The sequence below is a fragment of the Hirundo rustica genome, chromosome 3 (genome assembly GCF_015227805.2).
Source record: "Hirundo rustica isolate bHirRus1 chromosome 3, bHirRus1.pri.v3, whole genome shotgun sequence".
NCBI lineage: Eukaryota > Metazoa > Chordata > Aves > Passeriformes > Hirundinidae > Hirundo > Hirundo rustica.
Window position 1 is genome coordinate 46,534,915 of NC_053452.1, and position 20,827 is coordinate 46,555,741.

Sequence of the window (20,827 nt, forward strand, 5' to 3'; positions counted from 1 at the left end):
TCAAGATGCAATTAGCTTGTAACAGAATCAAAATCAAAAACGAATCAGCAATCAAATTTACATTATTATTCTTCACGTTCAAAGGCAGATATCATATTTATATAGATATGTTGCAAAGATGTTATTTCTTTCTTTTGTGATTTCTCTTAATTTTTTTCTTGCTGAAAAGTAACTGCAAGTTCTGGTTTTTTTTCAACAGCTATCAGTTGTTGAGTGGATATAAGCCAGCACCCATGGATCTGAGCTTTATCAAACTGACCCCCTCTCAAGAAGCTATGGTGGATAAACTAGCAGAGAATGCTCACAATGTGTGGGCAAGGGACCGTATAAGGCAAGGCTGGACATACGGCATCCAGCAGGTGAGTGCTAACTTCAGACACTCAAAGCAGCACTTGTCTACTGAGATATTTCACAGCTAAATGGAAATAATGGTGACACACAGTCAGGAAGAAACAGCTAGTGAATGTAAGTTTGTCAGTCAAGGAAAACAAAAATACATAATTTAAAGCAATCTCGATAAATACCAGTATGAGACTCTTTTATAAGCAGTATTAAAAAAACGGTGGTGGTGTATTCTTGTATGATATCTAGATCTCAGGGTGAGAAAATTGTATGCAGGAAGCTAATGTGCTCCAGTATTTTTGGAAATGTAAATATTGACTTTCATCAGGGGAATTATTTAAATGGTTGCAGTTCTGGGAATTGAATAATTTTGTTTATCCAGGAAAATCAGAATGTAAACTTCTAGTAATAAGTTTGCTAATAAGTTGTATTTCTGGCAGAGGCTGTGTTTAACTGAGAATTATTAAGTCAGTCTCAAAGTTCCAGTCCTACTTTAGTTCTGCTCCAGTGAATAGGAATATTATTTGGTAGTTATCCCAATGTGTTACAAGGGAGGAGAGTAAGAATAAAGCATAGTGGATTATTAAAAGAAAGAGTCACGTTCTTTGGTTTCTTTAAAAAAACCCCCCAAACTAGTCAATTTGGTATACCATGAGCCTAATTTAGTATTTTTCAAGATAGCCTCTATATCAGTTTTCCCTTAAGATTTTTTATTCTTTCCATGGTTTGTTGTGAATTTTAAATACAGAAAGGTCTCTTCACTTGTGTTAGTAAATGTTTGGTAGCATCTCACAGTGAAACTTCAGGACAGTTTACCCCTTGGGGAAAAAATGAGTTTTCATGGTTTTGCGCTGAGCATGAAAGATCATAATTTTTGCAAAAATTAGGAGCAGCTGTTTTGTAGGTACATTCCCTTTCCTTCCTACAAACTGGTTTTGTTTTTGACAGAAATTTGAGTTATACATTTCAGTGCCACATATATCAAATTTCGTTCTTCTAAAGGACCCAAATTCATTCTATTTGCAAAACTTTTGAGTAAAGTAATAAAATAATCTGTGATTTTATATATTAAGTTAAGCACTTCACCTCATCACATACAAGTGTGCTTATGTAACAAAATATATTCTGCATATCTGTATTTCAGTATTCTTCATTATAGTATCATACTGTGAAGGTGTCATACTGCGTTACTTTGTAAGCCATTTAGGAAATCTATATTCTGTATTTGGCTCTAGACAGATAGCAAGTCAATTCTTCTGTTTGCAGACTGGAATATATATAAATATTCTCTACTAGAAAAACACTGAAAATAATTCAGTGTTTGTGCAATTCCCCTGCTTTCCCCAGGATCAAATTTTTCCATAATACTGCACCTTTAAGTAAGAGGTGGCCTTTTGAAGTACTGTTAACATTTCTGATAGAATATGAATCATGAAAACTGTTGGAAGTGATGATTTTATCAGGTAGAGGAGGGGATTAATTAATTTTGAACTCACTATTTATGGAGCATTTATGGAGTCAGTGCACAATCTTGTGTTATGGAGTCAGTGCACAATTCATTTCTAGAATGAAAAACTGTATACTTAAAAGAATTATTTCTGATATATTAAAGAATTCACTCAAGAATTTATACCATGTCTCCAATGTTTTTTATTCTTCCAGAAGCCAATTATTTTTATTACAGGACCTTGCCAATTGGGAGCTTTGAAATCAATGAAAGTTGGGAAGTAGTTACAACATTTTATAGAAACTCGGCATAGCCCAAAATTAAATTTAGTTTTGCAACAGAATTTATTTGTTAAGATAAAGTTAAGAAGTTTCTGGAATCAAATGGCATCTCTTCGCTAATTAAATTTCTAACTAGCTAGCTTTGGGAAAATTTAATCTTATGACTCATACATAGAAAATAAATTTTCTTAGATCTTGAAGACAATTTAATCTACCCTTTGTACTAGCGTATCTTTAACAAAACCCAAAAAATAGTTTTGCCGTATTTATTGGAGTGAATTTGCAGCTAAGTTGCATATTTTCTGAATTAGTGAGGAATTAAGTAGGAAAGTCCATTAAATGGTGATGTCAAAGACCTTCCCAGCGTTACTGATTTGAGAATGATATGTAAAAGATGCAATGAGAGTGAGAAGCAATCAAAAAATTTCTCCTTTACGTCTTCACAGTGTTTTCATTATACATTATGTTCTGGTGTGCCTGTTGATGTAGAAGGCATTTGAAGAGGTGTGATGTGATGGTAATAAATCATTAGTTTTATTATGGTTCTCAAAAGGCAGTGGAGTTGCTCAAGGCCACAACTTGTGTTTAAAAAAAAAATCCCAAAACCCCAGAAAACATTGATCAGACAAATCTAGTACTGGATATAACCTAAAATTAAGCACTTCAGAAGAATCATGAAGTCTGTCCTATGTTCTTAGTGCTGTGCTTAGGGAAAGATACTAAACTGACTGTTGAACCTAAATGTTGTAGCTCTGTATGCCTGTTGAGCCTCATCAGGAGAGAGCAAAGGGGTAAAAGGAGGACTCTGATTTACTCACTGAACAGTTCTCTGTATTTTATTTACTGACTCCTACAATGCTTTCCTTACTCTTGGGACTCTGGCCTTTCCTAGACTCCCTTCCTATTAAATGTTCTGCTCACTGGATGACAAAGTTTAACATGAAAATTATTTCTCTGCTCACTTATTGAAATTTATAGTCTGGTGTGAGAAAACTCATGGCAACTAGAGGTTTTGTTTAAAACCCCTTTGTCATATAATTACTGGGTGGTACCCAGTAATTACCCATTTTTCAAGAGTTTTAAAAGATTGACTCCATAGCCTCAAAGATGTCTGAATAGACAAACAGGATTTAAGTATCTACGTGCATTCCGGTGGCCAGTGACATGTTTCTGTATAAAAGCGTTTTAGGAATGGTAGCCCCTAGTTAAGTTTTCAGATATGTTTTAGGCAGAGTGAATCAAGCTCTGATTTTAACGACTGGTAATGTTTGAAAATCTTAAATTTTCAAACTAAATCTTGACTGAGCTTAGATATATATCTAAATCTTGACTGAGCTTAGATATATATGATAAATATTTAACTGTTCTTCCTTATCAAGACAGACAGTTATGGCCATGCAGAAAAGAGTCTGGAGAATTTAAAACCAAAAAGCTTTAAGTGCCCGTGAAACTGATCACATTTGGAGTTGGACAGTCAGTTAATTGGGGTTTTGCAGTACTGAGTGCTTATGCTTTAAACATACAAGATTTTTTTTTTACAGACTAAAGACTCTTGTGTGCTGAGTTGTGCACTGTTGTTGAGAAAGCAGTGTAGAGGTGCAGTGAACAGTGTCATAGTTAAGCTTTCAGCAGAGTATGATGTTTAGATGTGGACAAGAGCTCAGAAATATTCATGACCTTCAGGAAGCAGGTTTACAAGATCAACAGTATACTTTACTCCCTTATTCCTGGCAGAAAGTTACCACAGTCGCATGGATAGTTAAACAGGTAGATGATGCCCTTTTTCAACAATAGCATGACTTGCAGAAGCTGCTGTGCTTTGGATGTTGGTGTTGATTTGCTCTTAATTCCATATCCTTTCTCTTTTCAAATTTTTTTTTCTTCTGGAGAAAAGACCAACAGGTCTTTTCAGGAGTGCTTACAATATGCAGATAACGAATGCCATTTGTTAAAATCCATAAGAAGAGAGTGGAAGAGCAAGGTGCTCCTTTCTGGGCGCAGTGCAGAGTTGCCTCTCTGAGTCATCGAAAACAGATATAGTCATGGACAAAGACCCTCTAACTAATTAAAGTTAGACAGTGGTATGTTTATTCACCGGTGTGCGGCACGGGAGTCATCTCCAAAAGGTGTGGCCGCCCCGAACAAGGCTCTTTGCTCTCTATTTATTTTCCAAGATCTTACATACAATACATATGCACAACCCCAGCACCTCCCATCCCCGCTCTGTATTAAAATGAGGCTATCAGTCCTTCACGCGTGCGCAATTCTTCTCTTGAATTGGGCCGGTGGTCTCGAATTGGGTCAGTGGTCTCAAAGGATGAAGTCAGGAGAGTCTTCATCAGGTCTCTGTGACCCTCTGGCACTGTCCAAGGTCCCCTGCTTCGTGATTGATTGATACCAAGTCCAGGTGCTGGCCATTGTTCTTAGTGGTTTCAATCTGTTCTTATGACGGTTCCCTTACTCCACTTTTTCTATAAACAAGCTCATAATATAACAGTTAGCTCTAGCTTGGGCATCTAATAATCATTAACCTACCATTTACTAACCTAACTTACATCTTGATCAATATAAATTGCTTCTAACCCTTAGCTAAAATCTTAACTCTTTAAAATCATGCCTCATCTCATTTAGCTGGCATATATATCACATGGCAAGCCGCTAGCTCTAACTTCTGCTTGATTCCAGTGGGTTTATTTCATGGGCTACATTTTTTCATCCCATAATATTACTGTGACATGTTACAGTAGTGGAATAAAGTGACATTATATTGTGCTGTATAATACTATAAACAGATCTTGCAGAGCTGTAAAATAGTTTCCTAAGGGAAAGAAGCTTACAGATGTTTTAAAGTAGTTGAAGTAATCACTGAGAAATATGTTATGAGCAGCAATCATGCTGTGGCTATAGGATGAATTAAATAATCTAGTAGGTCTGTTCAGTGTGAGAGCCTCATCTTTTGAGATTATATAAAATGAAAAAGTTAAAGGGATACTGTCAAGTAGTTAAAGTATAAACCATTTCTTTCTTTACAAACTGTTGTGGAAAATGCCTTTCAACTTCCAGATTTCTTTCTTCTTCTAAACCCATCACTGCTTGTCAGGCTTTTTTCTTAACAAGATATAACAAGCTGTGTTTATGCATGACTATATACAGTATTTTTGTTCTGCTGCTGGAGAGCCAGCCGGGAGAGGGAGCACAAGTTAGATAATAAACCCTGTTTTCCAGAACTGTCCTGACAGCTGTGATGATCCTGATTACAAACAAGTATTTTTTGTTAGTACAGACTCACAGTTGCTTATTGCCCCATGAAGGGAGAAAGGAGCAAAACAGGTAGGAAAAATATGCATTTCTGCTTAAAATAACATATTAAGAGTAGAAAGGGTAAGTGGAAAAACAATCACAAAAATCAGTATGAAAATACTTGATAGTGTCCCTTTAAGGGAGAATATGGTTGACTGCAAGGTGGTGGTCTTGGAATTTGGGAAATGGTAAATGAATCAGGACAGATACAGGAGTTAGAACCAGGCAAATAAGTAATACAGTCTTACTGTAAGTGAATTAAAATAACCGCATTTTTGCTATGGGACAAGGCTTTTTTTTTCTTTCTTTAAAAACAAACAAACAAAAACCAAACCAAACAAAAAACCCCCACCAACTTTGTGGATTTTGATATTAAGTCCTGTCATAATTTTGAGGTTTTTTTGTTTGGTTACTTTTAAGGAATTTTTCATAACAAGATAATGGAAAAATAGCATTGAAATATAAAAGTGTGTATTTGTGACTCAATCTTCACAATCTAATGGAAAATATTCAGAACTCATATACATTTATCCATGAACTTATGGTATTTTTTGGCATATTCAGGAACTTATGGTATTTTTTGAATTCATAAAACTGTGATTTTATGCATACAGGGGAATCCCAACATCCATATGAATAAGGAAAAGACAGAAAAGAAAAGAAAGCAAACAAAAATAATTAAAAATACATTACCTGCCTCATCCCTCTTCCTGAATACATGAGTTCTAGGTTTCCCCACTGATTGCAGAGATCGCAGGCAAAGATTCTTTCACATTTTGCTTATATACATTGTCACGTATCCAGATAGCTTAGTCAAAGAGTATCTTACTTTTCTTCATGTTGCATTGTGTTCTGGCTAGAAAAGCTAACAATCAGAAACAGGATTTATACTGAAAAAAGAAAAAGTATTAAAAATATCACTGTTTTAACAATTGTTTATAAATATTGGCAACCTAACATTTTCCTTCTGCTTTTTGAAAAGCACCTTAAGAAAGATGGTCTGCAGTTCCTCTCCTAGAACAGTCAGTTGGTATTACCAAGCAATTATATCAAATCTTCTCTTAGGCCCAAAAATGCAAGACATTTTATTTTTTTAAAGTCAGGATCTTAATTTTTTTGATGTATAGAAAGTATATGGCATCATGAATTGATCAAGAGCTGGTCTTCTCATACAGCCGAAGGCTGCAATGCAAGAGAGGCATTGTTCTGGAAAGTCATTCTGGGTGTAATATGCATGCATGGGGAAAAAGTTGTTGCTTACTTTTTCATTAAACATATGTAAAACAGTATCTTGTCCTTATAAAAATACTTATGTTACCTCACGTTGACATTTTACATGATTTATACAAATATATTAGTTCCTTCCATTTGTGGTCAGGGCATATTCTGCCAGGCGTTCCATGCTATGGTCCTCAGTGAAGATGGCAGAAACTGTGCACATATTACTAAGGTTACACATACTTCCAATGTTAGAACTCAACTGCTAGTATTCCAGGTGAGGAGCACAACCTCTTCTTTGGTTGGGTACATATGGATTATTAATGTTGCTAAGAATACAGCTTTGTGAGGACTTTTTCTTGTGCTCTTGTTCTAATGCTCTGGACTTTGAAAATTACTTTTTTAGTAAATACCAGTTTAGAATGGTATTTTTCCTTTTCCCCTGTAGGATGATTCTTAATTTTCGTGGTTTCTGCTTAAACATGAGCTGCTCCGATACATATGGAAAAGCTAGCCCTTAGGATAGTGAGGCATGAAATGTAGGGTGTAGGTAAATGATCCTGCTCACAGTGTCTGTGCTGCACACGCACACAGTGGCTCACTGGTTTTCTGGCAGCACTGCTGGCAAGCTTGCCCCATAGCATTTGTTGTGGCAATTGCTCAGAAATCTTTGTGGTAGTGAGAGGTGTGGATCTTGCCTGTTGGTGGAGATATGACAGCAAGGAGAATCAGTTCACAGCTGTGGAATGAGGGTTTGCTGATGCTGCAGAGGGAGCCAAGGAAGCCACAGAACATCTGTCTCACTGGATGTGTGCTGAAATACATTTGTTTTGTGCTTGTAGCTTAACAGCCTTGCTTATGAGAACAAAACCATTTCAGTACTACTACACAGAATATGCATCTGTACAGCTCTAATACTTTAAATCACAAAATGTATGTTCCCGATAAATTATTATCATATTTTTCTTGCACTCTTCCTACTATGTGTTTTAACTTTTCATTTTTTTCCTATCTCTCTTTCTGATAAGCACTTATTTACATATGTTTCTGGTGACCTTTTATTCCCTTAAGTCTGTTGGTCTGTGCTGTTCCTGAACTTTTCAGAGATTTAGGAAGGTCCAGGAGGGCACTGCTTTGCAATACAACATTTAGAGCTCTGAAAACTACATAATTATTTTCAGATGTTCTCTTGGTTTTGAAAGACAGTTGTCTACCAGGGAAAGCTAGAGCTTCCCTTGGAATGGAGGATGTAAACCCCCTTCCCTCCAAATTATTATAATTTTGCAATTAGGGGCTTTCAGGCAAAGATATGGGAATAGGAGTAACAGTTCTTTACTAGGAATATTAAAAAAAAGAAAATACAAATGTAGTAGTACAAAAAAAAACAAGCAAGCAAGCAAAAATCCTGGAAAAAACCCTGACAGAGTCAGGGATACAACCTGGCACCCTGTTGAACAGTCAGGGTGTTGGAAGCAGTCCAGGTAAATCCTCCTGGAGTAACAGATGTGGTTCTGTGGAGTAGAGATGGTCCTGTAGGAAGTCCAGTGGTGGCGAGGTGGGTCTGGTCTTCCTCTGGGGATCCAGTGGAAAAACTGGATGCCTGGTGGTCTTCAGTCTCAGTTTTTATCTAGGAACAGTTGGCTCCCCCCACACTGTGTGCAGCATCTCACAATAGGATGATGGAATGTGTCATGTCATTGGTGGGCCCTAATGGCCCATTATCAGAGGATGTCCCCATGGAGGATGGAGGGGTGGTGAAAGAGATAAGAAACACTGCCCCACCTGGATTTAACGGCTGGGCCATTATCAGAGGGCATCTGCCCCCTTCCCCCCTGGAGTTACAAGAGATAAGGAAAAAAACATCTCCCCAACAGCTTTCAGCAGATGAAATAGAATACACATTTTTTGGTTACATAACCCAAGACAGACGTATTTCAGAGGTTTATGGTGCTTTGTTTTTTGTTACTGAATTACTGCTGAAGCACAGTCTTATTACACACACTGCATCTCTTAATAGGTTCCTTTAGGGCTGCTTACAGAATTCGACTATGGTTTTGTCGGCTGCTGTAGATGATATGGCCATTTCTCCTTTCATTCTTACATGAGATCTGTCTGTGCAAGTTCCAAGACCAGTTGTAGGTCTAGTGCCACGAGATCAGTTATCGACACATCACAGATGGACTGAACAAAAGAACGCACTTTACGTGTGATGTGTGTTTCCTTTGAGTCACTTGGCAGCAGTGTTCTTTACCTGTCACGGAAGTTTTAAAAGGTTTGTTGATGTTTTTTGGTGTGTGTGTTTAGGTATTTTTTCTGTAGTTCTTTCTCTTCCTTTTAACGGCTATATATAGTTTAAAAAAAAATTATGCAGTTATATTCGGCCATTGTTGACCAAATATTGCTTAATTAATATCCTTTATACCCTACCAATAAGTGTATGTGTGCCCATTTAAATAGTTGTTTGTCATTTGTCATGTACGCTGTGAAAAGTAATACTGACATTCCATGGTCAGTGCTATATCACTGACATTTTACATTATTATTTGCATCCAGGGCACATTCTGCCAGGCATCCCAACTTTTTACAGTTGCAATGTTTTCTGAAGTAAAGTAAATTGAATTCTAAATTATTAATGAATGTTTGTTACATGAAATGAAGAAAAATCTGTGTAATAAAATACGTAGGCTTTTTCCCCCTTTTTCTCCTGTGATATGATCGGTTCTGAATTCAAAACAAAAGAATTATATAAATATCACGTGTGCTACCCAGCTCAAACCATTTGTCTGTTAATAAGGAGTTGCCAGATAAACTCTGTACAAAACAGCCTTTTGATGAATCATCAGGCTGTCAAATCTGGAAAATTCTGGCAAAAAAAATTTTAAAACTTAGGCTGAATGTTAAAACGTATTTTAACAGTGTGCAATAACTTCTTTGTATTGAGTAGGAGGAATTCAGTCTCTGTAGTACTTGGAAATGTACTCAGTAAAAATTACCACTCTTAGCTAATCAGTTTTCTTGTTGACTTGATTGCAAATGTGCAAAGTTCAATCACTGTGCAGTATAATTGTCTACACCTACACCAGAGGGGTGCAGAAGGTCATTAGTACGAAAACTTATGATGAATATAACAAGAGTGCTTAATTCAGAAATAAGTAACACATTCAAAATTTAAATAGATGTATAATAGGGGGAAAAAAAAGGAACAAAGTTGTTAAAAGAAAAATCTCTTCACACATTCAAATTTAAAGTCACAGCCACAGTCTTGAATAGGTGAAAAGGTCACAATATTTAATCAAATTAGATCCAAGGAAAAAAAAATCTGTAAAATCAAGTTGGTTTAATACATGACATTTCTGTATTCCTTTTTTTCTCTCCTTACTCTCATTTTGTGCTTAACCATTATAAAAGCGCTTATACTATATTTCATTTTATACATTGTTATCAGCTGATTGCGTGTCTGTTAATTTGTGTTAATGGTCTCTATGACAACTACAAATGCATTAATCAAACATTATATAATGAATAAAAAGTTACATATTTATTGTTCCAAACTTCCATATTTTTAAAGACAATATTTCACAATGTCTTTTGGGCATATACTGCTTCAGAGGAAATGATTTATCTTTTTTGTGTCCTTTCAATAAGAACTAATCAAACTCATAGTGTTTCATCACCTCAGATGTTAATGTGAATACTCTTATAGCAATAATAATAATTTCTCATAACATTTACTTCAGCATTTGCTCGAAGGACACAGACCTTTTTCACATCTACCAAATTAAACACTGGACAAAGCACGATGTCAGCTTAAAAATTTGGAATAAATCTGAAAAGTAGATACCTCAAATGGTATTAGTGTTGGCCCTGCCACTGTCCTTTCCACAGAACATGATTAGAGCTGGTATGGTTTTGTAATTTGTGTCCTCAGCAACCTTTATCTTTGTTAGCCCTTTTAGCATTTAGGTAATGCTTGTTCCTTAATATTTCTTCTCCTAGAGGAGTAACTTGTAGGACCAGATTTCATCAAGCACTGGTTTATATCTGACCTTTCAATATCTGCTCACTATGACAAGGCAAGAGGCAGATAGCCTTGCATCTAAGCATTTAAAAGATAACAAAAGATGCCTGCAGGAATTTTTTCAGAATGGATGTGCCATTTCTCTGCTTGCAAAGATAGAATTGAAACCACATATGTTCCTAAAACTAGAATTGTAATGCTGTAAAAGAAGTAAGATACTTTCACTGTAGACACTGTCTTTTAAAATAATAGGCATTGGTTTTGGACTTCTTAATAAATATAACCAATAATAAAAACCTCTCAGTATCCTTCATATTTTACTGAAGAGAACAAACATCAACTAATTTTTGTATGATATGCTGGTCTGCAATTTTTTATATATACAGATACTTGTAAAACATGGAGAGTTCTTTGCATGGTTTCTCTCATTGCTTGTAAGTTCTGACAGGATGTGAGAAGAAAATATAGACAAGAAAACAATTCTATTAGTCACTAAAAATTAGATTAGTCATTTAAATAATCCAGTTAAACACTGCTTTCAAATAAGATGATTTTGCAGTAGAGGAAAACCTAATTAATTTTTCTTAATAAACCTAAAATGCAAAGATTAAACCTTACTAATACTTTCATTTCAGCTGGAGAGAGGTTATTTAAATATCTATTAAAAAACTCTACACATGGACCACATATAAATCATATGCAAAGCTCTTTATTTTTGAAAAATACACGTCTTAAATAGTTGTTATAGTAAGGTATGGGTTTATTATCTATTTTGTAATTTAATAATTAGTGTTGCACGCATTTGTTATTTTTTATTAGTAGTATTTTGTTCTTTTTGCAATCACGCTTATTATTTGGGTATTTCATCTATCTTGTTTAGTTTTATAATAATTAAAGAAACACCTGCGTATTAGTGGTACAGATATATTTCAGCTCTAGTTAGAAACAAGTTTCTTTTTATGCTAGCTGCTACAGCAGCTGTGTATGAAATAGAATTATTTTGACTTTTCTGACATACTCTTTGGATCTACCCTTGTTTCTGTAGTTTGTATTGTTACTTTATTAAGTAAATTTGACAAAAACTTACAGCAGGTATAAGACATGGAGCTTTGTTTATTTTTGTGTGTCACTTGTTTTTTAGTGAATTCAGTCTTGTTTTTTTAGACTGTTGCAATTTCTTTGATTCCTTGCCATATTTGAAGTTAGATTATTTCAGTTGATATGAACAGTAATTTTTATGCTGTTATTGAATGATCTTGTCTGTAAGACAAAACACAAAGTTTCTGAAATTGAACTGATTTCATACTTACACAGGACGTGAAAAATCGACGAAATCCTCGCCTTGTACCGTATGCTCTTTTGGATGATCGGACAAGGAAGTCCAACAAAGACAGTCTCCGGGAAGCAGTCCGCACCCTTCTAGGCTATGGTTACAATCTGGAAGCTCCTGATCAAGATCATGGTAATTAATTTTGTCTTTTTTTTCCTCAAAGGTTAGAATTTTCCACTCTGCTATGGAATTTGTTGGTCCAATAAAATATTTTGAACAATGTTTCCAAATCTAATAGGTGTTTTTCTCCATTTTCTCTTCTCTTAGATAGTTTCCTTTCCTTTTTTTTTTCATTGTCCTGTGGCCTCAAATGAATATTTACAAAATGTAATACTTTTACATTTAAAACAATTATTTACAATTCAAACCAATAAACACAATTTTTTGAATATTTTTTATTTAATGCTATATTTGCTATTTCAAGACAAAATTGGAAAAAAATATATAAACTCAGTAGATGTGAATGTTATATTCCTAAAATTTTAACTTTAAATAATGAAGAATTCTACAGTTTGTGTACAATCTTGTATTAAAACAAGCTACAAGATGAACTTTTCGAAAATGAATGACTACAAACCAAATTTCTGTGAATGCCAGCCTGCAAGTCTAGAATTAGAGTGTGTTAGAGCCTTTAAGTTTCCTGGACTTTCTCAGGTCTTGGAAGTTGAATTAGACTATAAATAAATTTTAGTTCACTTTTTACTAAGTTTTCTTGGAACTTCCATCATTGCCAGGTTGAATGTTTTATTGATACTGTGGCCAGTATTTTCAGTTTGAGCCATCCTAGACAGGAAAAAAAAAAAGAAAAACTGAACTGTTAACAAAGAAATTTAAAAGAAACTACACAACATTTAACATAATAACTGGAGCATATATATATTATATTAATAATGTTATATATAATGTTAAGAAAGTTCAAGAAATCAGGAGATATAATATAAAAAAAAAATAAATAGATCTAATCCCTGTCAGCTCTATTTTAGAAGTTCACTTAGAGATAAGGAAATATGGGATAATCAGAATTGAAACTAGTGTCTTTATAATCTCAGCAAAATTTGGAAATTTTGAGAAATGTGTCTAAATCTTACGTTTTTTTCTTCATATATTGACAGTGATAGTGGTTGTTAAGTTCTGACCTATTTAGGCCGCAGAGCTTCAGTAAAGCATTTCTGCAGAAGTCGTAACTTTTACCTAAAGTGTACAGAGGGAACCTACTATTTGGAATCTCTATTCCAAAGCCCATGCATGCTCTGATCCTCAGCTTTTATGAGATACTGCAATTAAATTACGCTTAAATGTGAGGCATTGCTGACACCATGAATGTGTAACAAGGCTGGATTGCTGAATAGGTAGAACAATGTTCCTTAGTGGAATGGATGGTGTTGGTGGCAAAATGCCATGGTATCGCTCATAAACCTGCCAAGATTGGAGAGTGTAACCCTGCTGCATAATCCTAGAATTTCTTCCCCTCCCACTGTCGGGAAGGAGATGCTGCAAAGAGAGATTGAGCATGACGACTTCTTGGTTCTGAGAAGGTCAGTTGTCTGGTACAGGAGGCCTTTGCCTCTTGTCGAGATAAAGGGGCTCTCTAATGGTGAGAGGAGGAGAGAGAAAACTACTTTTCCACAGTCTCTTCCACATCCTGCTGAACAATAATAATCTCCTTTTTCATTTACATCTCTGAGAACCACATGCCACTGCCTTTCCTTGGGAATGAACTGCTGAAAACCACTATCTTTTTCCCATGAATACAGAGCTGGTTCTGTGAGTGGAGTTACTAATGAAATGTAAAGAATGTGATCAAGGTTGCAAAATCCCCAGAAGAAAGGAACTGCGGAACAGTCTCCCACAAATTGGTCTTTCTTGAGCAAAGACTGGAATTGCATTTGGCAAGAGATTTTTATAGTAATTTTGGAGATTTAGATTTTGCAGTTTGTGAACTTCTCAAGTTTTGGGGATGTGTAAAACCTGTCACAAGGATCCTCTCATCAGCCCAAATCCATACTGTTAATAAGGGATTTAGAGCCCTCTAGTGGTGTTCTGCATCTCCAGTCATCAATTTTTATTTAAACATTAATTTTACAAAGTTCTCTGGTATTGGTTTTTATGTTTTGTTATTATTAATACTTACTGGTTTCCCACAGCAAGTAGGAACTCTACACAGCAGCTGTATTTTTGGGATTGCTTAGACTCTAAAAATTTTTTTTTTTACTTAGAATCTAAAAAGAAACAATTTCTCAGTTACCATGCTTTGTGGTGTTTCATCCATACAGGTGAGGTACTAAGGATCTTCAAAAGTGTTCTTAAGGTATTAATTGTGTAGACTATCAAAGAGAAAATTTTACTGGCAATAATTACATGACAGAGAATTGTGTTGCCTAGAGAAAACTTAATGAACCTCACCTAACTGAAGTCAGGCATGGTGGCATGACAAGTGATGGTTAATTCTGAAGGATGTGATTTTATAGGCTATCCTGAGTGATAGTCGAAATATGGACCTTGATGTGTGTGAGATACCAGAAGACAAAGGGAGACAATTTTAGCATGATCTAACAAACAGGTGCAAGTAGGTGCTGACAAATTTGATCTTAGACTCAGGGAGAAGAGGAATTGTGGTGGTTAGACTGGAATGCCGACTTTCAAAACGTTGCACGGGCTTTGTTTGATACATTACAAATTTGTGGGAGAAGATCCATGCTTTTGGCCTTTTTTTTCCCCTTAATCTGAGAAAAAGAATCAGAGTGATACTTGAGTCATCTGTTTGCAGCTGCATTCAGACTTCTAAGCGATCCTCTCTTTGTGTGTGTGATGTTTTGTTGTTCTTGTGGGTTTTTTGTTGTTTTTTTAAACCACTGATTCCCACAATGGGCAAGGACACTTTCCCCACACAGCCAGGACACAGACATATTCTTCTTTTTGTGTTTATGCTCAAAGGGACTCCTTTACCTTTTGCTTTCACTGTTTCTTGATACTAGTTGAAAACAGTACTTTCTGCATTGATTTTTCCCCCCCCTCCCTTTATATTTATTTTTATTATTTTAACCCTTACAGCAGCAAGACTGGATGTGTGCAGTGGGATAATGGAAAAGTTCAGGATCTTCCGCACAGAGAAGACTTATGCAGTGAAGGCTGGGAAGTGGTACTTTGAGTTTGAGGCAGTTACTGCAGGAGACATGAGAGTTGGCTGGACCCGGCCAGGTTGTCTGCCTGATCAGGAACTTGGCTCAGATGAAGAAGCTTTTGTTTTTGATGGCTTTAAGGTTTGTATGTGTTTATCTGTAATAATATTGAGGGACTGCAAAACTTACAATTTTTGTGTCTCGTTCATGTATCATTGCCTCAGTTGTCTTCTCTGCTTTCATTGATGTTTCATGAAATTATTTCTCTGTCTTTGAGGGCCTAGGTAGAATAATTAGAATCAGTGTCACCTGAAAATTTAATTAACAAGGTTTGGCATTTCTATAATGTTTTTTCACAAATTCACGTGTTTCTACAGTATAAATAAAGGATTGAAAATCAAAGTGGCTTAATCAAATTCAAAATACTGTAATTAGCTATGAATTATTTCTTTAAAGTTTTACTCTGTTGTTTTCTCTATAAGAAGTGCCATTAGGGAATAAATATGGTTAAGATTATTAACAGTGTTTGAGGTGAACTTTAATACAAAGTTTTTGTAGAAATGTAAGTGTTCCAAAGAGTATATCTAGGTTTTCATGGAAATCCTTACAGCTTAAATTAAGTATGATAGAACCACTAAGGTTGTCTCAAATTTAACTCTGCATGAAAAAAAGACTGATTGAAATTGAAATCTAGTATTAAAAATATATATGAAAACAAACTTTTATATTACTGACTATCATCAGAATATATTAAATGACTCATTGAAATTTTTAATTTCGTTATGAGGGCAAGTGCAACTGCTATCCAAACCTTAATTGTTGTTAAGGCTACTGATGATTCACTGTCAAATTATTTATTTGATTTGGTATTGGAATTAATTTCCCTTATTATTTTTAAAATATGTAACAGAAATCAACAGTATGCCTGGATGTAGCCAGCAAGATAACCTTCTCAAGGTGTATTTTATTTATTCTCAAGGTGTATTTTATTTATGCTGTGGGAATTTATTTGTTTCCCACTCTTGCGTTGCATGAGAAGATGCTTTGAAAAGAGAACTGAAAAATTCTTTTTGTACAGTGTCTAATGTAAATCATTCAAATCCTCAATTTTTACTGGAATAGCTGTGTAGTTGCCTTCTGAATCTTAGGGTTTGACCTTTAGGTCTCAACCCACAAAGCTGTTTTGTTGTGTTTCATTTTAATGGGTTCTTTCTTTGGCTGGAAAAAAAATTTGGCCTTCAAGCTGTTGAGAAATGTTCATTGGTTTTGTACAACTTCTAGGTTGCATACAGTGCATAAAAATATACTTGTGATGAAATACATGGATAGGAACCCTCTCTGTTATTAGTTATTAACACTTTTCTTTCCTATGCTTGATTACAATAGCTCTTAACAGATGTTAATTTATTTGGACTCCAATCCAAGACCCTACTGAAAGCCTTTGCAGTCTTTGACTTGAAAAGTCAGTCAGAGGAATCATTAATCATGCCCTCAGCTACTCTGGAATCTATCAGAAACCCAGTGCTTGTCTCATTCACAGACAGTTCTATTCCCTCCAAAATCTGATATGAGAGAAAGATTAATTTAGTTTTCACAAAATATTTTAAGAATTATGCTTAAGGAAACAATACAGGCTGTTTGCAAATAATGATTTTATGGGCTGCTAAAGTAAATAAAAACAATTACTTAAAAAGGGTTTGTGAAGTAGCTATTAAACATTGTAATTGACAGCATGCTGGTGCGATTACAAGTCTTTCATGGAGCTTCTGCAGAAAACTATACTACGCTCTTACTTTTTACTAAAATGTTGAAATAGCAATTTTCCCTGTCAGCTGTCTTAGCAATGTTTTATAATGTGATGTGAGGGGCACTTGCAGGAAGTTAATTTTTGTATTTCCATATTCAGAGTCAGCTTGGAGTGCTCACAGGCACAGTTTTGGAATGATAATCTGTGAAAGTGTTCATTTTAATGCCATCTTAGTTGAGGCAGTTAATTCTTACTGCTACCCTTAAAGACAAGAAGAATACATTGTCAATATTTTTCCTTTAAATGCTTATAATTATTTTCAGGCACAGCGATGGCATCAAGGTAATGAGCATTTTGGCCGCTCTTGGTTGGCAGGAGATGTTGTTGGATGTATGGTTGACATGAATGAGCACACTATGATGTTCACCTTAAATGGTGAAATCCTACTTGATGACTCAGGCTCAGAACTTGCATTCAAGGACTTTGAGGTTGCTGATGGTAAGTACTGTAATATATCATGCTGTTAACTTGTTATTGCCTGGTTTTTGCTCTGACTTCACTTTAATGTGTTTCTTTTGTGTTTCATGTCCCTGTTCTCATGCCTGCCCCTGCCTTCCCTGCCTTGTCCTTTTTTCTGTTTGATTAGTATTAGCCTTTTGGAAAGGACATTTGCTGGATGTGGCAGTGAAGAAGGGCTTTTTTCTGTAGTCGTCTTCGTGGCTATCTTTTGTTGTGAGACCCTTTAACTGTTTTTCAGGGATGTGTCTCAAGAGGCAGATTTATGATTTTTAATATTTCATCTTCACTGCAGTAGATCACCATATGATGTAATAGAATTATAGAATGTATCATAGAATGGTTTGAGTTGGAAGGGACCTTTTAAGACAATCTAGTTCACCCCCCTGCCATGTGGGGCGTCAGATTTTATCTAGATGAAGTACTGAAATAACAGCAAGCATCTGCCCAATTAGTGAGAAACCGTGGTAGCGAGTTTAAGCCATCTTTAAGGTTTTGTTTTAGCACTGGGAAGGGAAATGACACCTGATCCAGTCAGCAGATCCAAAACTATCCTCCAAAATATTCTGCTTAATTCTAAACCAGCAGATTGAGCTTTGTGTTTGTTGAATGGTTCTTGGTGCAGATTTCAGCATCCACAAGCAGGTCCTAGTTTATTGTGAAGATACAAGATTGCTAGAGGCGGCAAAGATTGCAAGGGTCTGTCAGGTGGCAGATTGATTCCATACCAAATAAGTATTTTTGTTTATAAATTTAATTACATACCTGTGTGCAGATAGAAATGGAAAAGGGGTAAGAAATTGTATTATGTTAACAGCCTAAAATTTCTGAACTCTGGTAATATTTGTTAAGAACAAATATTCTGCCATAAATATTATGCATCTGTTAAATAATACAGCTGTAGCTGAGAGATAAAATCTTTGAACAGTAAGAGTGCCATATAATACTGTTGGGTTACCCATCACTACCCTATTCCTATAGGAAATACAAAGTTCGTACCTCTTAGTTAGGCAATTCCCTCTATGAATTTTAACCACTTTATTTCAATATGGATTTCTGAGTATTTTATTTTTAGGAGTACTTTGGGATATTTTTTCCTTTCCTCTGCCATACATTAGGGATTAGAGATATTTTTATTTTGTTTAAAATGACATAATTGCCATTAATTTTCTGGACTGGTGCCTGTTACTTTACTGCCTTTGGATTTCCTTAGATGCAGTGGTAACGTGATGAGGGAAAGGAATACGTGAACTGGCCTACTATTAGTGTTATATCCAAAATATCATCTTGGTGCCATTTCATTTTAATGGCTTTCCAGTTATTAGTTAGTATACTCCCATTGAGGAGTAGGGGCTTCTGAAAGAAACTCAAATTCCATTGAATTCTGAGGGAATGCTACATTTATTCCAAGGTGATAAAGTCACGGTGGCGTACTTTTTCTGATGCTTGTTTCTAGCTGCGGGTTCAAATTTAAACAGATCTTTCTGCTAAAGGAGTTCCTGGCTTGACATGGGGCCTGAAGGCTTTGGTAACCATGTAAGAGACTTTGTAATACCTCTCAGATTTTACACAATATCCTTGTAATTCACATTAAATTCCTTTAATACTGTTTTTGTAGTAAAGAGCTTGGCCTTTGAAATAGCCTCCTAGTCTGTGTTCACAGGAACGTGCTGATTGATCTCAGATGTAATACCTCCAAAGCAATATTTGAAATTATTATGCATATTTAATACACATGAAATACCCAAAATAAATTTATGGAGTTGGGGTTTTTTTTGGGTTCTATGTTGGTTTTGGTTGGTTGATTGGTTGTTTTTTTCTTTGTTATTTTTATAGGCTGGCTTTAGTTTCGTTTTGCTACTCTTGCTTAACAGCACTGAGACCTTTCTGCAGGTCACTTCAATCAGTGAATCATGTGCATGTTGTGTTGCTGCAAAAAGGAACCTTTTGCTTTAGCAAACAGTTAGAATTTCTGATGCAGCCTTACAGTAAATCAGTCCTGTAGATTTAATTTACTTAGGAACAATGAAAAGGGGACATGGTGCTCTGCCAGCTTAGTAATACGGCTTGTGCAGCATGTTAGGTTGTACTACCAACAAGAGGAACTCTTTGGGATTGTGGCAGATGAATTTATTTATGAGATATCATCTCAGTAGTAAATTGATAAACATAATTCCATCTTACTATGCATTTGTAGCTGATAAATTTAACTGTAGATATGAACAGGTACACTTGTACAACCCAAATTTTATTTTGTCAAGTCTTGATCTCTGTGTGCAGGAACTGTTTGTAGTGTTTGACAGATTGAGTCAGGAGGTTCATGTTGTATTCTTGAAAGTAGGGAACATAATGAAAAGTGTTGCTGTCCTGTGCTTTTGCTATGTGTGACAGACAGTGCTAGAGGGTTACTTTTTATGTGGTAGCATTTAAGTATTTTTACTTGTTTTATGATTTCATACAGCAAAAGAACATTTGCTCCATAGCCAGTTATGTATCTGGAGATTAGGAGCCAGGTTAGGGGTAAATAATAATTTTATATAGCCTCTGGCATTTAAGGGTTACATGGGATCTGTGAATAATAATATCTAAAATGGCTGGATACGCATACAAGAATGGCTATTGTAATTTTTATTCTGTAGAAAGACATGTAGCTGCCTTAACAGCACACCCCCTATAAGATGAGACGCTCTGTCTTTACCATGTATAGAAGAGCCCTAAAACACCTAAATGGCAACTAAATCATTGGCAAATCAATGCAGAATTTCACCAGAGACAGAAGTAGGGTTTTCGTGGTTAGGACTGGGACTGGTGTTTATATTCCATTTATACAGAGCCACAGTTACTGTACAGTTACAATTACATGCAGGAAACAGCTACATGTGCGGTACCTTCTGCTATCAGTGAGAACTGTATTGGTGAGAGGGACTATCATCTTGATTTCACGTTGCCTCCATTGGCAAGTTTGAACAGATACACTACATTGAGTAAAATCATCAATGACAGCTTTAACTGTGTAGGAATTTTCCCTGTCTTTCTTTGTTTTCTTTCAGGGAATCTTGCAAATGCTCATTTACATTTTATTGCATTTTATTTGTATGTGTATTTAAAATACTTGCTTCACATCTAATCTGTCTGGGAGGTTTGGGGTTTTTTTGGAAACCACAGGAAAATGTGTAGGTAGAAAAATTACCTGCTTCACGTCTAATCTGTCTGGGACATTTGGGGGTTTTTTTGAAACCACAGGAAAATGCGTAGGTAGAAAAAAATTACCATTTTTTGGGTGATGAGATAAGAAATGTAAGGGTATTGAAAACAATTTTGATTTTGTCTTTGCTTAGCAACTTTTGCTACAGCTTGTGGGTTCCTTTAACTCAACAGGGAGCCTAGTAAGTTCTCCCTACTAGAGCTGCTAGGCTTTATTATGGCACAAATCTCTATATGCAAATGTGATTTTCTAACTATAACTAATAACATTAGTTATGTGTTATTTAATACAATTTTGTTCTGAT

The 20,827-nt window shown here is 35.5% G+C and overlaps 1 protein-coding gene across 4 annotated transcripts in view; it reads left to right on the forward strand.

Moving 5' to 3' along the window:
• The window catches only part of RYR2 (ryanodine receptor 2), a 384,235-nt gene that overhangs the window by 227,034 nt on the left and 136,374 nt on the right, over positions 1–20,827 (forward strand). For all 4 annotated transcript variants that reach the window (XM_058419591.1, XM_040059776.2, XM_058419590.1 and 1 more), the window contains 4 exons: positions 200–359; positions 11,921–12,068; positions 14,988–15,196; positions 17,126–17,300. In XM_058419591.1, coding sequence (XP_058275574.1) covers positions 200–359; positions 11,921–12,068; positions 14,988–15,196; positions 17,126–17,300 — 692 coding nt within the window. The remainder of the gene's footprint in view (positions 1–199; positions 360–11,920; positions 12,069–14,987; positions 15,197–17,125; positions 17,301–20,827) is intronic.